The sequence below is a fragment of the Papilio xuthus genome, unplaced genomic scaffold (genome assembly GCF_000836235.2).
Source record: "Papilio xuthus unplaced genomic scaffold, Pxut_1.1 DF828780.1, whole genome shotgun sequence".
NCBI classification, from domain to species: Eukaryota; Metazoa; Arthropoda; class Insecta; order Lepidoptera; family Papilionidae; genus Papilio; species Papilio xuthus.
The window spans coordinates 2551273-2566504 of NW_013529869.1; the positions used below are offsets into that span (position 1 = coordinate 2551273).

General features: G+C 34.8%; 1 protein-coding gene across 4 annotated transcripts in view; it reads left to right on the forward strand.

Annotated features, from left to right (window-relative positions):
• The window catches only part of Rbp6 (RNA-binding protein 6), a 387157-nt gene that overhangs the window by 356520 nt on the left and 15405 nt on the right, over positions 1–15232 (forward strand). For all 4 annotated transcript variants that reach the window (XM_013326661.1, XM_013326662.1, XM_013326664.1 and 1 more), the window contains 4 exons: positions 1438–1520; positions 11925–12009; positions 13810–13842; positions 14709–14789. In XM_013326661.1, the coding sequence (XP_013182115.1) occupies positions 1438–1520; positions 11925–12009; positions 13810–13842; positions 14709–14789 (282 nt within the window). The remainder of the gene's footprint in view (positions 1–1437; positions 1521–11924; positions 12010–13809; positions 13843–14708; positions 14790–15232) is intronic.

A 15232-nucleotide genomic window follows, 5' to 3' on the forward strand; every position in this document is an offset into this window, starting at 1 on the left:
TTATTTACTCAGACATTTGGCCCTTAGGCAACTATTCGAATTGAGATTGGTATTTATTTTACCTTAGTCGATTCACAGCAAACCTGTATAAATAATTTTTAATTATTTTTATCAACCGATCATATTTATTGCCACACAACTATGGTTGCGGGTATTAATAGACTTGGAGTTTAGGTTTAAATATGGAACGATACATTATGTATTTCGTACTTTGAATAAATTTATATTTACCGTAATTAAACCGAGATTTAATAAACCAACATAAAGTAGATGTATACGTAGAAAAGGGTCCGGTTTACCTATAGTGGGGCCCTTATTTACCTTTTCAGGGTCGGACTATCTCTATTTCGACTCCCACGTAAGGTCCGACGGAGCGTGTTGTACCAAATGCGTCCCACTTTTCCCGAACAGGTCGGTTTGTTTGGTTAGGTTTGTTAGAAGGTATAAATTAATATGTCAAAATATACATAAACTATTAGAGATCAATAGTTCGTTGTAACAATAAAACTATCAAGTGTCTATTGTTACTATTAGATAATGGCTTAAGCTTTTCTTGTATAGAACATTAGAAAGATGCTACTGACTTTAAATCTTAGACAACAAGGTGTATTAATTGTTACGTAGACGAATACTTTCATCGCCTTCAATTGTTTGTCACTTTGCAGAAAGTTGGTTATTGTCATGTCATTGCGAGATACAGGGAAGAATACATTTAACAAACTTGGTAGATTTATTCACGTGTCAAGAGCTTAGTAACTTGTTTTACGAAATTCAGTTAGTCTTGATTTAATTTTTTGATAAGAGTTTATTTGGAGGATTGAAATTAAATGTTATTTAATTTTTTTTTAAATAATCATTGTACTCTTAAAACTGATAAAATACGTCACTATTTTATGCCTTTATATTTCTTTTATTAAATGTCTTCGTAAAATTAATAAGGCTCTTTTTATTTTTCAAGACCGCACTCCCTACAAGTCGCTTTATCAGTTGCTAAACTTGATTGACACTCCTTTTGAAATCAACCTGACGTAAATTGGCTTTAATTAAAACAAAATCAAAGATAGACAAGCTAACGAGGTAACTTTGTGAAGTTTCCGATGGATTTTTTTTTCAAATTTGCGTTTTTATAAAACGCTCGAAATGTATATCAAAGAAACTAAGCTGATTTTTTTTTTAGTTTTCTCGCAATACTGTTTTTCTCGTAGTGCAGAGAGTGCTGGTCCATTTCAAGTACGTCTGAGTGTTGTTCAGAATAAATTACTGCAAACTTATTATTAAAATAGTGTACTATAGCTGTAACTCCCCAACTCTATGAAAATCAGAGTCTCACCATAAAATCATTCAAAAAACAGAGGAAAACTTTCCTAACCATTTAATAATAACGATGACACATTTTTAACAAATATAAATTATAATTTTGTTACTTTATTGTTTCAGGTTTCGGCTTTGTCACATTTCAAAGTGAAGATATAGTGGACAAAGTGTGCGAGATACATTTTCACGAAATTAACAACAAAATGGTGAGTTTACTTTTTAATTAATTTACTTTATAACCTTTCTATAACATTAATAGATAAAATAATGTTGAACGTGATCTTAACCTCCAAATCTCCAGTTAGCCATCAATTAGAGTCAAGAGATCAAAGTTGGCTGTTATCCAACTGGTGCATGTTTAGATTTTTCCACGCCGTAGGTGTTTTAACATGTGGCTATGAATATTTTTACAGGTCAATTCAAGTTTAAAAGCTTAATGAAATGATAATGTTTGATAGTAAATATATCCTTTGTAAAGGTACTAACAAATAGAGAGAAAAACCATAAAAAACAATATTGTAGATTTACACATTTAAATACCACGAACACACAGAAGACAGGCGTGAAGTGGAAGCAATTGCACGTTTCGTCTGATGAGTATGCGTCCCGGAGGCCTAATTTAGTCCTCTTTCCCTTCCCACCCTTCTTTTTATAAGGAAAGGAAGTGAAGTGGACCGGATGAGAGGATGCATGGGAAGGGCAAATATTTTCTTTCTGTCTACTGTCCTACGTCGATTTAAGGTAGGCAAAGCATATGCAATTGCATATGTCAATGGGCAACAGTCATTTCGCTATTTCAGCGATTTCAGGTGGCCGCTCGCTCGTTTGCCACCTTATGATATAAAAAAAAACCCACTTACAACTAGTTATAAAACTGGAAATTTTAGAACTCGAATTTATTGTTACCATCCTCGCGGCGTTTAATAGCACTAATAAAAGTAATTATAGTATAATTACTACAGCAATAAAATCAGAAATACAAAGTTAGTAATTAACTCTATTAGTAGTAATGCAAGCGTTGTTCATAAAATTAAAACACGAACGCTCATTTTAACAATTTGCTAAGTTACAATACACAATTTTTATACTTACACTATTGCATTTTCTCACTAGGTCTAATAAGAGCATTCTCTCATTAGATTAACTTGATTTTATTCATGTTTATTGCGATAAAAAACATCGATTAAATATGTGATGTCTCGTCTACCCATTACTTATAGGGGCTAATCATTGCGGTGTAGCATTTGCCAGTAGACTTTAACATTCAAAAGCAAAATCTTCTAACGCTAGTCTATGTTGAAATACCTACTAAAATGTGTGATTCGAATGTTCTTCTAACATACGTGTACAGTAAGCTTCATTGTTGCCAGAACCTCCCGCCGCCATTATCTTTTCGAGTCGTTGAAAAGAACGGGCACCGAACCACCCTTCGTTGTCGATGCATATTCGTGATTATTAATGCTCGTGTTTTTGTCTCGCCCCATTGTCTCGGTGCCGTAATGGCTGTACGAATCTCGCTGCATGTGTCGGGTGGAAGAAATCGCGGGGGTGATATTCGCCCTAAGTGGAGCAAACAACGAACAAAGACATCAAACAAATGGGTAGTGTTTTAGAGTAATTACAGTCCGCTTCCGTGCGAAACGAGAGGTGTGCATAGAGCGTTCTCTTCCCTCTTCGTTCACGACGCGTAATGTATCGCCGTACTTACACTTAAAATCTGTCCTCCAACGTGGTATCTGACATGACATTTTTTCAATACGACTTTTAAACATCGGTTCAGTAGCTTTGCAAACACTTGATGTGATTCTAATTTAAAAAGGGTTGTAATAAACACACTTCCAACCCTACTATTCGCCACGATGAGGAACAAATCAATAATTTCCTTTCCAAGTGACAGCTGTTTAATTTTGACAACCTGTGTATACTTATACAAAGTCTTACTGATTATATTAATAATTATATATACTATATATTATATATTACCCATGGGGTACCGTATTAATTGTGAAATTTTCAACACTTGAAAGTTGCGGTTTTATCGTGAAACTGTATTTTAAAGTTGCATTTACATACGCAATAAAGAACAAGCGTAGCGCTACAAGTTTCCGGCACAGTGGTTGCCCTCGTAAATTTAATATGTCATCTCCTATATTAAAATGGTCGTTAAGCTAATAGCTGCTCCACCCCGTGTGAGAGTGATAGGGTGATGCCGTAGCACACTTTGAATAACAAAAAAACCTTAATTCCCGTTCATGAAAAAAGGAAGACGTGAAATGGCGGGAGCGGTTTAAGGCGTGAATGATTTATAACCTTAAACTTATAAGCCGGCATTGTGAGCTTTTGTTCTAAATTCCTTTTCAATTTAATTCTTTTAAGAACTATGTATTATAATAATGGCGTAGTCGACGACGTAGAATTTTTTCAGTAATTAGATTACTAAATTATTGCTCAACTTTTAAAAATTGTACATACGCAATGTAAGTCATAGGAAGTCATTGGCTGCTTTAATACAGGGAGACCTAGTAAAGGAGCCAAGGTTATAATGAACCAGATTTGTTGAATGTACAATAAAACTTTATTATTATTATTATTATTAATTATGCCTTACTTATTATGAAACAACTTTAAATAACTTTTATTTTAATAAATTAATGTAAGTTGTACTCGATAGTGTTGCGTTTATCACACTTATAATAATAAGAACGTATCATACGATATAGTAATTAATTAATTGACCGAACAGACAAAACGCAAACTCGCAATCGCCTTATTATGTCACTGGATACCATAGTTAACTCCCCTTCTATATTTTAAAATATAAAAATTCTATATATTTTTTTAAGCAAATGGAAATCGTGTAAAGTGAAAAAAATTACATTAATACACAGAAAGTTGTTGCTACAAATTACCATGAGTCCATTATATCCTTACACGTTACAATTCTAATTGCTTCCGCTTACCATGAATTTTAACAGCAACACAGCAAAGTCCCGCAAAACGTGTTAAATATAGTGCAGTTTACGTCCCCCCCAACATCAATTTCTATTTTCCGGATTTAAGCTGGCGGAAATTCAGCCAACACCTGCGACTTCACTTAACAAAATCACAGCTGTGTTAAGAAACCTTTGATAAAGCGTTTTTTGTGTACGAAGAAATATTTTCTTTACCAGATAATATTTAACCTGATTTTTTTAATATCTTAATATATTGGTAATTATCCAATAAGTAATTTATATTTCGATTTTTTTGTTCTTTTTAATTTTCCAACAAAAATCAGCCAGCCAGTATTTGTTTAAAGTGTTTTTTTTTTAATTCTGTTAAACAAAATATAAAATAAAGTGTCTGAATAATTGTGATTCTGCAAAAGTCGATCTAATTACAATAACATTAAAAAAAGATATAAACACTTCGTCGGAAGCATTTGGGTGAGACGTAAATTTTTCTCTCCAATCGTACACGAGCAAATGGTTTCCGTTTAGGAAATAACACTAAAAGTAGGCACATTTGAAACTGGCGTTTAAATCTTGTGATTCTCAATCGCCATATCTCCTCCCGACTTAAATAGCCGATGTACGGTCTAACGGAACCTTTTCTTTACAGCCGATCAAGATTGATCTTTGGATGTATAAATATTGAACAGCAATGCCGTAAAGAGCGCGCGAGAACGGTTAACGACATCCTTTAATCTATTAAGCAAATACTTTTTACAAAAAATAGCAAATTAATTTCGTTTAACACATTTATGCATAGTACAAGAACATAATAATAGGATTTTCTTGATGGTAAAGTTTGTGACTTTAATATGCAACTAAATGTCATGGCTGTTTGTGATTAAATCATCTTAAAAAAAATGTTATATAGAACTTATCGTGGATTATTTCAGAATGTTATTGATCTTGATCTTTTTAATTAATAATAATAAATTTTATACTAGTTAAGTAAACTTTAGTAATTTAGGTAAATTGTCCTTAATATATAAAGTTTTATATAAGACCTTGTAGGTATATGAAGGTTTATTGGTGAATCTTCAATCGTGTGATTTGGACGCGGCGAGGGAAGGCGACGGCAAACAATCAATCACCCGTTCCTTCGTAGCTGTGATTACCATAAACTTGCCGTTTTACTAAGACCCGACCCGCTTCTTCTACGCACTATCGATTTGTCCGCGCCCATTCTTGCGCCTTCTATATATCAACCGCTTTTTGTGACTGCCCTTCCATTGAAACTTGCAATTGGCGACTTGGTAAGAAAATTCTAACAAGATTTTCTCCGTTCTTTTCTTTAAAGATTTTTTTTTCAGTTTTCTTAACTTTTTATTGAAAAGCAACTTAGAACCTTTCATGGAGAATTCCTTTCTTAAAAAAGTTCGAAGTAAAATCGCTATGGAAAATTTTGATCGTTAATGAAAACTCTCTAAAATTCTTAAAATAACTTAACCCTATAAATATATTATTCTTAGGTAATGCGTTTAATATTTAAATAGATATAGGAATATTTTTTTAACTTAAGGTTTAAAATAATTTCGCAACATACATGTCTTGAAATTAGCATCAACCTTCATAGGACATTATTAATAGCATAACTATACCTACATCAAACAAGCTATTCCTTTCAGAACAAGCAACTAATTTCCTATAAAGTGTACGATATAAATTTAATGGTTTTAGGGTATATAGACACGCAAGTCCCATGTGACGTAACTAACTTTAAGCGAACGCAAAGACGTAAATTATAGCTCAACAGGCCTTTCCGGCCGTTAACGATTCCTACTAGAACTTAAATTTGAAGCGTGAAAGAAAATTAATTAATCACAAGAGGCGCAGCTGAACTCATGTAAACGCGATCGCGACGCCTATACAACGTAACTCAGCTCGATAAATGAATCATTGGAAACTTTGTGATAAACACATCTTTTATAAGATACGAATAACGATTTGTTGTCATTTTCCCGGTCTTCTATAATAAAAAAATAAGTAATAAAACGTGTAAAAACCGTGTTGACGAATGACATTTATATATTCTTTGTTGCTTTTAGTCAATTACTTTCTTCAGTTTCGAATTATCTTATAGAAAAATACCAACCAAAGAATAACTTACTGAACTAGTCGTCGCCACCACCAGTCAAACATACGTGAGTGTTTTAGTTGTTTTTATGTGATTTTATAACCAAAAAATTTATAAATCTATATTAGTTATTTACTATACGAAGTCTAATATTCAACTATGCAAAATTCCGTTTCAAAAATACTTTTTTTAAAAGAAAATTGGAGAAGTTCCGAATACTCCTTTACTGCTGTATAGTTTACGGAATTATTTATCTTAGTGTTGTCTTTTGTAATGAAAATTGTAGTCTGCTCCGTGAATAAGGACAGACAACGTTTAGGTTGGTAGTCATCAATAATGTCCATACGTTAGGGTCTGTTCATTATCGCAACGTATAGCGTCTTCGTCTCCATTAGCGAGGAGTTAGGAGATGGTCGACGATAAATAGCGACCCAGGAGGAGTCGAGGAATGGTCGCTTTTCTTGCATACAATTTGGTTTACATTAGAGGTGGCGAACTCGGTCTTCTCTCGAGAGTCGTACGAAAGTCTCGTACAGATTCATGCGCTGGGAGTTACGAGCGTAGTGCTCCAGCGCCACAGACCTTAATCTAGTCGACGCTGCGACATGCCACCGCCGCTGGCGCCCGCCCGCCCCTATTTAATTACCACTAATTGCCACAGCTTATACTAATTAATACGTACATCATAAACTTTCTAGAAAATCTTATTTATTCTCAACTTGTGTTTACAATTCGGACGAATTTTCTGTGGCCAGCACTGTCCAAATAAAAAACACTGTTACGTGTCATAGCAAATGTGTTTGGACAACAATTGTATTGAGTCCTTTTGTCATTTGCGAGATTCATTTCTGCTGGTATTTTCTATTTTTTTCCATTTAATGGGTACCCCATTTCCAATAGTATAAGTAATAGTAAAGCAAAAACTAATCTGTAATCTCGCATTTTCTTCGATACCCTTTAGGCTTATTTTTCTAGTAGCGCAAGCTACTCTTTGTTTAAAAATTATTAATTAAGGTTATGGAGTAAAATTTTAAAAAAATTAAGACAACATCAACATCTTGAAAGAAAAAATTATTCCAAGTCATATCTAACGGCTTACGTTTTCCAAATCCCAAACAAATATTGCTAAGATTTATATTTGGCGTAGGTTCAAACTACAAAAAGGTTGGAAAATAATAAGGTTGGGGATAAGCGTATTTCAAATCTGACTTAAGAGTTGTTTTTAAAATATTTATAAAAGTTCATAAAGAAATAGTTCAGTTCAGTATAAATCACTGCAATGTTAGTCGTGATTGCGAATGAAATTTAAGTGTCTTGGAGCATTCGGTTAACGAAGTCCATTGACTTGGATCGATACCCCACAAATAGCCGCGAGCGTCTGACGCGCCCCACGTCACGACAACCTCGCTGCAACGACGATATTAACGAACGCAGCGCCACCCTTAATATTTAATGCGTCACTAATATTTTATTAACGCAAAAATTAACAATGGTGCATCGTAAATGACACTCCTATATTTAAGGACAAGTAAATGGTTTAACTCAGAAAAAGCGTAGACTTAAACTCAAAGACATTAATGTGATAATTTAATTCATATAGTATTTAATTGCAGTATTTTTCATTGTTAATCTAAAAGAAACCTTTTTAAAAATACAGTTCAAAAAATAACACTCTTATACCGTGATATTGCTGAACTTTTTTACTGAATCATAAAACGTATTATCTAAAATAGCAGTCAGTTTAGTTACGGCCGTAAAAAAGAGCTTTACATAGGTTAGGCATAGATTTAATCGAAAAAAGTGGCGGCCGACATCCATACGATTAAGTTTTCGCAAAATCATAAACTGCCTAACCATCTGAAAATAATATTGATCTAACTCCTCCATTATTTGTATCTGTTTCGAGCTGGTATATTATACAATAATGTTTATCACCTAATATGACGTAAGTAAAGTCGGGGTCTGCTGCTCCTAGTACTTAGCACTGTGAATAAATATTCTTTACGTGTCATACAATTTGTTAAATTACATGTAAATAAAATATTAAAATTGTTGAATTTTACAAACGAAAAAGTATAAATTTAAAAACACGCAAGCACTTTTAGCAAAACAATTTTAGTATTCACAGCAACATAAAGTTGCCGCATCTGCAGATTTATAACGCTTCAATTTAAATCGTTCGAAATACGTTCGCAATAAACGGCTGGGGGGCTATCTGCAGAGCATTGCAGGTAACGTTGCCGGTTATCGGCGACGGCGATGTACGACGAGTCGATCGTATATCTGATTTGAATTTTGCGCATTACGGCCCATCGCCTCTACCCCCACGGCGCTCTCTAAATAAACACTCCGCCACTTTAACATACTACGATAGAAATTTTACTGAAAATGTTCACATGTACTTTACTCTTATTCCGAACGGTTACGTAAATATGGAAAGAGCTCCCGAACCCCGGGGTGTGGCTGAGTATTTCATTATCCGTGACCTGTTGAGCGCAAGATTTGTTTCTCGTCTCGTTTATGTTACGCTCTATACTTGGCTATCAAATTTTTATGAAGACGTGTAGGCGTTCGTAAAAGCATACTTTTTGTATGCTTATTTAACGGTTTTGTAACTCAAAACTGCTTTTCTAACTGCGTAAACAGACAGACATAATCACACACTAGTTAGTGATAAATCTTTTTAAGCATGAATAAATACAGTCGGATTTCCTTAGAAAGTTTTATTTCCTAAATGTGAAAGTGATTAAAAATACTACGTTTTTTAAGCAGGTCTGCTTGATAATTTTGGCTACTGCGCAAATTTATATTGGCAGTAGATAAGCTTTGTACCTACAATTTTACTTACTCTTCAGTTCCCACGTCCCAACTTCCATTTAACGGCAATGAGGGCAAAGCTTGCGACGCTGTGTCAATATCAAGCCGAGAGGTTCCCTGATAAACTTATCTCACCCCTCTCCCCAACCCTTTCCCTCGCAGTCTGCGTTTATCTCACGTATGTAAGTCTGTCTCCCGCACAACAATCTACTCGCACAATATTGCTCGTAGCTACTTCTTGACTACTTTAAATAATGACAACAAAGTCGAAAACTTTATAAGATTGAATTTCGAGACTCGTAATTCGTTGTTCACTTTTTTCTTTTATGAATTATTATCAAGAGGTTTGCTTTTCTGTTCTTTAGGTAGAGTTTTTGCTGGATGTGATTTATATTCGTTTAAAATAGACTACAATATTTTATCCCCTTATGAACGTTGTCTATTTGGCACGTTGCCCGCCAGACCGCTACAAGAATATCAACGCAACAGATATTTATTTGGTAAGATACAAACACAAATCCGTATAAAATGTAGATTACTTTATTACACACAAAATTACTTATTTATTTTCGTTATGCAGAATTTATTTAGTTTAGGCGTCTTAACTATAAGTATCAAGATGTTTTTTTGTCGTATGAATAAATATAAGGCAGAAAAACTTGTAATAAAATAATATATTTACATTATAAATCTCAGTCAAAGATTCAATGAGGCCAAATAAAATGGCACTGATTTTATATACAGCAATTTTCATTGAAATCCCAAATATACTGCTCTTAAAAAACAGCGTGCTTCATTCATAATATTGACATTCACGTATGAATTTGTTTTACCTTAAAAGGTTTTCACTCAAAAAATGTTGGCGCGTAAATTTAATGACTCCGCGTTCAAATTCGTGTTAATTCACCGTCATTTACGAATATTTCACAAAGGTGTTCACGCATTAAACGCGATGTTTTCCGCCGAAACAATTAAATTTTTTTTTCGAACTTTGAAACCTCTTGAATTATTTTAACCATGGTAGTACATTCAGATTATAGTTAACTGTAGAGAATGACATTTAGTTATGTTTAAAGCATTATTTTTTTTTAAATACAAATGTTGAACATTTATAAGAAATTAAAGAATAACGATTATTTTTTCTTTTAATTTAACCAAATAAATAACACAAGATAAATAAAGGTTACACTCTAAAGTATTAGATAATATTAAGGCAAAACTTTCACAGAACACTTTACTACAGTGGTACACAGTTTGATTTGAACGGATCGATACGCCGCCTCGGGGAAGGCGCCTACCGCCTAGTGGGGCTAAATACAATTTACCTTTGTTATTTTTCGTGTCATTAAACTGCGTCGCGATTTCGAACGCCCGATCGGGATTGCGAACTCTGATGCGAATTGTTTGTGAGCCTTTGTTTCCATTTCGCTTGCTGGCGACGCGACATCAATTAACATCGGCTCCCCGACTGAATTTTCTTCATCGCCAACCGTATTATCCGTAGGTACTGAAACTTGGAATTTGGCAAATTTTCTCCTTTTTCTTCTATTTTTTATCATTACGAATTTAACAGCTTTTTTATTTTTTAATAAATTTCTTATATTATTTTTAAAATGAATTGTTTACGTACTCTGTAACCTGTTACAGCAAATTACAACAGCACACCTATACCTATTACAGCATACTAATATGCTTATTCCACCCCTAATGATATAGGCATATTTCTGGAATTGTCGTTTTGTGAACTTGGTAAGAGTATCCCCAAGTTTCCAACTTGAACACGTTCATTGCAAAAATTTTTTTGTATCGTAAGTCATCGGTAAGACACAGGCGAGGCTTCACATTCACTTCCCTGCGCTAATGCAGAAGCACGTAATTCCACGTCGGGCTAGAAAGTTGAGCGAAGTGCACAAAGTTGTGCAAAGTGCAGAAAGTACGCGAACACCGCGGTAAAGCCTTCATTTGTCGGGCCGTGACATTCGCGTGACAAATGTGGACCCGGTTCTATGTACTCCGCTCGTATCTACGCTCGATGGAACTCCGACAATTGTGCATAGAAAGATGAATATATACTTCACATTTTATGATAAATTCTTAGAGGAATTTTACGTATCTGAGGCTAATTCGAAGTTTATGCGGTGATGTGTTATAACAACCTTGACGTGACACTCGCCTTGTATGAAAAAAAATTACAGTTTGTTACTTTTTTAGTTATTTTCCTAATCGTTTTAAATAAATAAAGCTAATTTCGTTTCACATTGTATTTCAAACTGATAACGTCGTTCGTATTTCAACAGCAAGTTCAAAAGGAAGTTAACAAATTGATCCCTTCGGCTGTCTCAAACATAATTTAGGGAGTTGTAAAATATCTACTTTTCTCTAACGATTCCACTCGGCTGCGAAAATTCTATTGCTAGAGGCTTGGGTTAGCGTAGATTGGGTAATTTATACTTGCCTCCTGCTCCCCGCCTTGCGGGGGAAGGGAGGTACACGCACTGAAAGGAGCCAAGATTTTCGTCACAGTCACCAAATGAATCAATAAAAGGGGGTAAATGTTTTTACTTTCTGTTAAAACTAAACTGAAAATAAACTTTTAGACCCCGATTCTGATAAATCTCGAAAAAAATGATGCTATTTATAACTATGCTTGAATATCTATGTAACGTAAAGCGATGTTTGTGTCCATTACCACACACACACACATTATTTATTATAATGTTTTGTTTTAGGTGGAGTGCAAAAAGGCTCAGCCGAAAGAAGTGATGCTTCCAGCGAACCTGGCAAAGACGAGAGCCGCCGGTCGCGGCGCGTACGGTGAGTTGCTAGGTAGCGCCCTGGCGGCGGGCGGTGGCGCCGGCGTACGCTACGCTCCCTATCCGGTCCACGCACCGCAGCTGTTAGTGAGTGGCGCGGGCGTGGGCGTGGGTGCGAGCGCACACGTGGCGCACGCGGCCTACCGTCGCGCCCTGGCCGCGCTGCGCCCAGCACCTCGCCCGCCCAGACCTACGCTCGCTCCCCTCACTATTCCCCCTCTTGCCTACTCTGTCTCCGACCTCCTCGGCGCTCACGCACTAGACATCCCTACCTTATACTCCCCTCTCACACACGCCACACTGCCGACTCCTCTTCATCTCTGATCCGCAATTCTCTTTCAGCAACATCCTCCGCACCCATTCTAATTTTCACCCCCTACTATCTTTTTTTCAAAGATTCCTATCCATTCCTATTGTTATCTTACATTCCTCTATGTAACCAAGCAAAAGATCAGGTCTAAAAAGTATCATAAGGAAACCGATAATATCCGAAGTGTCTTATTTTTAGTAAATGCCATTAGTAAGAGAGATAGTTAGCGGATTACAAAATGTGTATCGATTTAAAATAGAAAGGTCATAGTACGAGTTTTTTACATTCGAAGAATATAGGAAACAACATTTTATAAAATAGTAGAATGAGAATCTGGAACAATTTTGTGTAGGGTTAATAGATATTTATGCGATATTTTTCTACCAGGTAGTAGGCGCTTACTTTCATTTGGTTTACAATAGATAGCATTCATAGAGACGAGCCTGGTATTTATCTGGTTTTTAATGTAGCTTAAGTTATGAAATATTAATTAAGAGCCACCGGTTCTGCTGATTCTTGCCAATTTTTCTACATTTCCATCCATGAAATATGACTATACCGATTAGTATTGTTGAAGACTAGCATTTTATTGTTTGAGGATGATATTAAGAAGTGACTTGATAAATATTTTTATTCAATTTACATATTCTTTTATATTCTTTAGCTTTAATTATGAATAGCTTTTCAAGTTGATGTCGGCTTTTCAAAAATGTTATCAATGGAAGAAAAGAGGTACTTATAACTCGTGGATGTTACTTCTGGGTTTTGTGAGATAATTAGTTTTTTTTTTTAATTATTTTTTTTATACCGAAACTAGTTAGCGTCGGTTTCTTATTAAATAACTAAATCTATGTATTTATTATATTAATTTAGGATTTTTTAGATGATACCTTATGATTCTTTACTCTATATACATATATATTTTGTGTTTAATATATAAGTGTATTTTAATATTTAGTTAATATTAGAATGGTTTTTATGACATTTGATAAATGTTACTGTTACTAAACAGTCTAATATTCAATGAAGTTAAATTTTTGTAAAATAAGGTTTTATGTAGTTTTTCGTTAACTAATAGAATTAATTGTATTAACTTATTAAATAGGTAATTTTTTAGTAGAATTTAGATTAATAAATATCATTTCTGGAATATTTAAAAACGTCTGTTTTGTTTAACATGTTTAGATATAGACTAACAATGTGTAGAATAGATTAACGTGTTAAGTAAAATATGTCATTTTGGTGATAGCAACACTAACATACCCCATTGCATACCACTTAGATATATATAAAGTAGTGGATTTATAGAATTTTCTAATGTATACCTATATATAAGTATACCTATATTATTGTAATTTTTAAAGTAAATGTTTTTGCTATTTAAATTCGCCAAGCAAAATAGTGTCTCATGACACACTTCTTGAAAATGTCACAAATAATATTAAGGTGTAAGGATCGATCAATTTATGTAAATGTTTTTTACATTTCTAGATTTCATGTGGTCATTGGGTGCTCTTCCTGACGGTAAGTTTAATTTTGAATTTATACCAACCATCATTTCTGTTACGATCCCATACCTAGAAACATTTTCACATTAATTTAAAAACATTCTTGAAACGTATAACTTATAAAATTTGAATAAGAAAACGGATCATATTTTGTCTAATTTGACTATATCCTTCAAAAGTATAGTGCGGTGAGTCAGTTTAATTAATGGATTACTGAACGTTGCGCTGTATCAATATACGTGTATGTCCATCTACCGTGTGATGGATCGCGGAGTCTGACAGATACACTATTTTGATTGGCAATAATGTGATAAATGATCCGATATAGTAATCATATCAGTCTCCGTGGACGATCTGCTCCATCATTCATTTAACATTTACAATGCACTTTAATAAAATTTACACGTAACAGTATAGACTACGGACATTTTATCTTGAACTATTGCCTACTGTAATAGCAGTTGTACTAGAAATTTAATCATATTAGAATAGATGTTAATTTAATAGATTTTTAAAGTATTTTAGATGCAGCTTTTGTATTCATTTCTTATAATTTGTTTGTACACATTTCATAGCTTACGTTCACTTTTTACGATGTTTACGGCACGTTAACTGGACTCGATCTAAAGTGACGTACTAAACATGTATGATCCAGGACGTGACGTGTATTCCATGCAATTGTTTCATTTCGAATTGGGCCATAGGGACACGTGTTTCATGTCAAACTTTATATCGAATAAAAATAACAATCGTCGCTTCAGTAATTACGACATTTGTATAAAACGCCGCCAAAGGAAAGCATGCAATCTGATAATTAACTGTACTTTTCAACGCTTCCGAGTTGTTTTTTCTGCGAATAATGTGTTGTTGTTTGTTTAACAGGTTTTCCCGCAGCGTACGCCGCCTACGCGGCCGGCCGTAGCTACTCGGGCTATCCTAGCTTCGGGCTGCCATACCCAGCAGGTAATCCCCTCGCGAGCTTGCACCACCAACTGTCCGGCAACCACTACCACCATCTGGCGACACTTCTGCCATACCACCCACTCGAGCTCAGTGGGGTTTACAATGTACACGCCATGCATCTGTGAACTCGCGCTGGCGACAATGCATTCCACTAACCGCTAACCGCTAACCGCTGACGATACGCAACCGGCACTGATTCGCTTAACGACCTACCAATTTACTCTCCTAACGTTTTAAAACTAAACACCGCATTCGCTTCACTAATCTATAACAATAGTGACTACGTACTCACTTTTTAACTTGAGCCAAGGCAACGGCAAAAGTTCGTGTGAACTCTCCTAACAACTTTACTAACAAGTTAACACCTCTAACAATGACTGAGCCATCTAGATAAATCTGCTGTCAATTACAAAACGTCCAAGTTTTGAGAAACGCTATTCGTT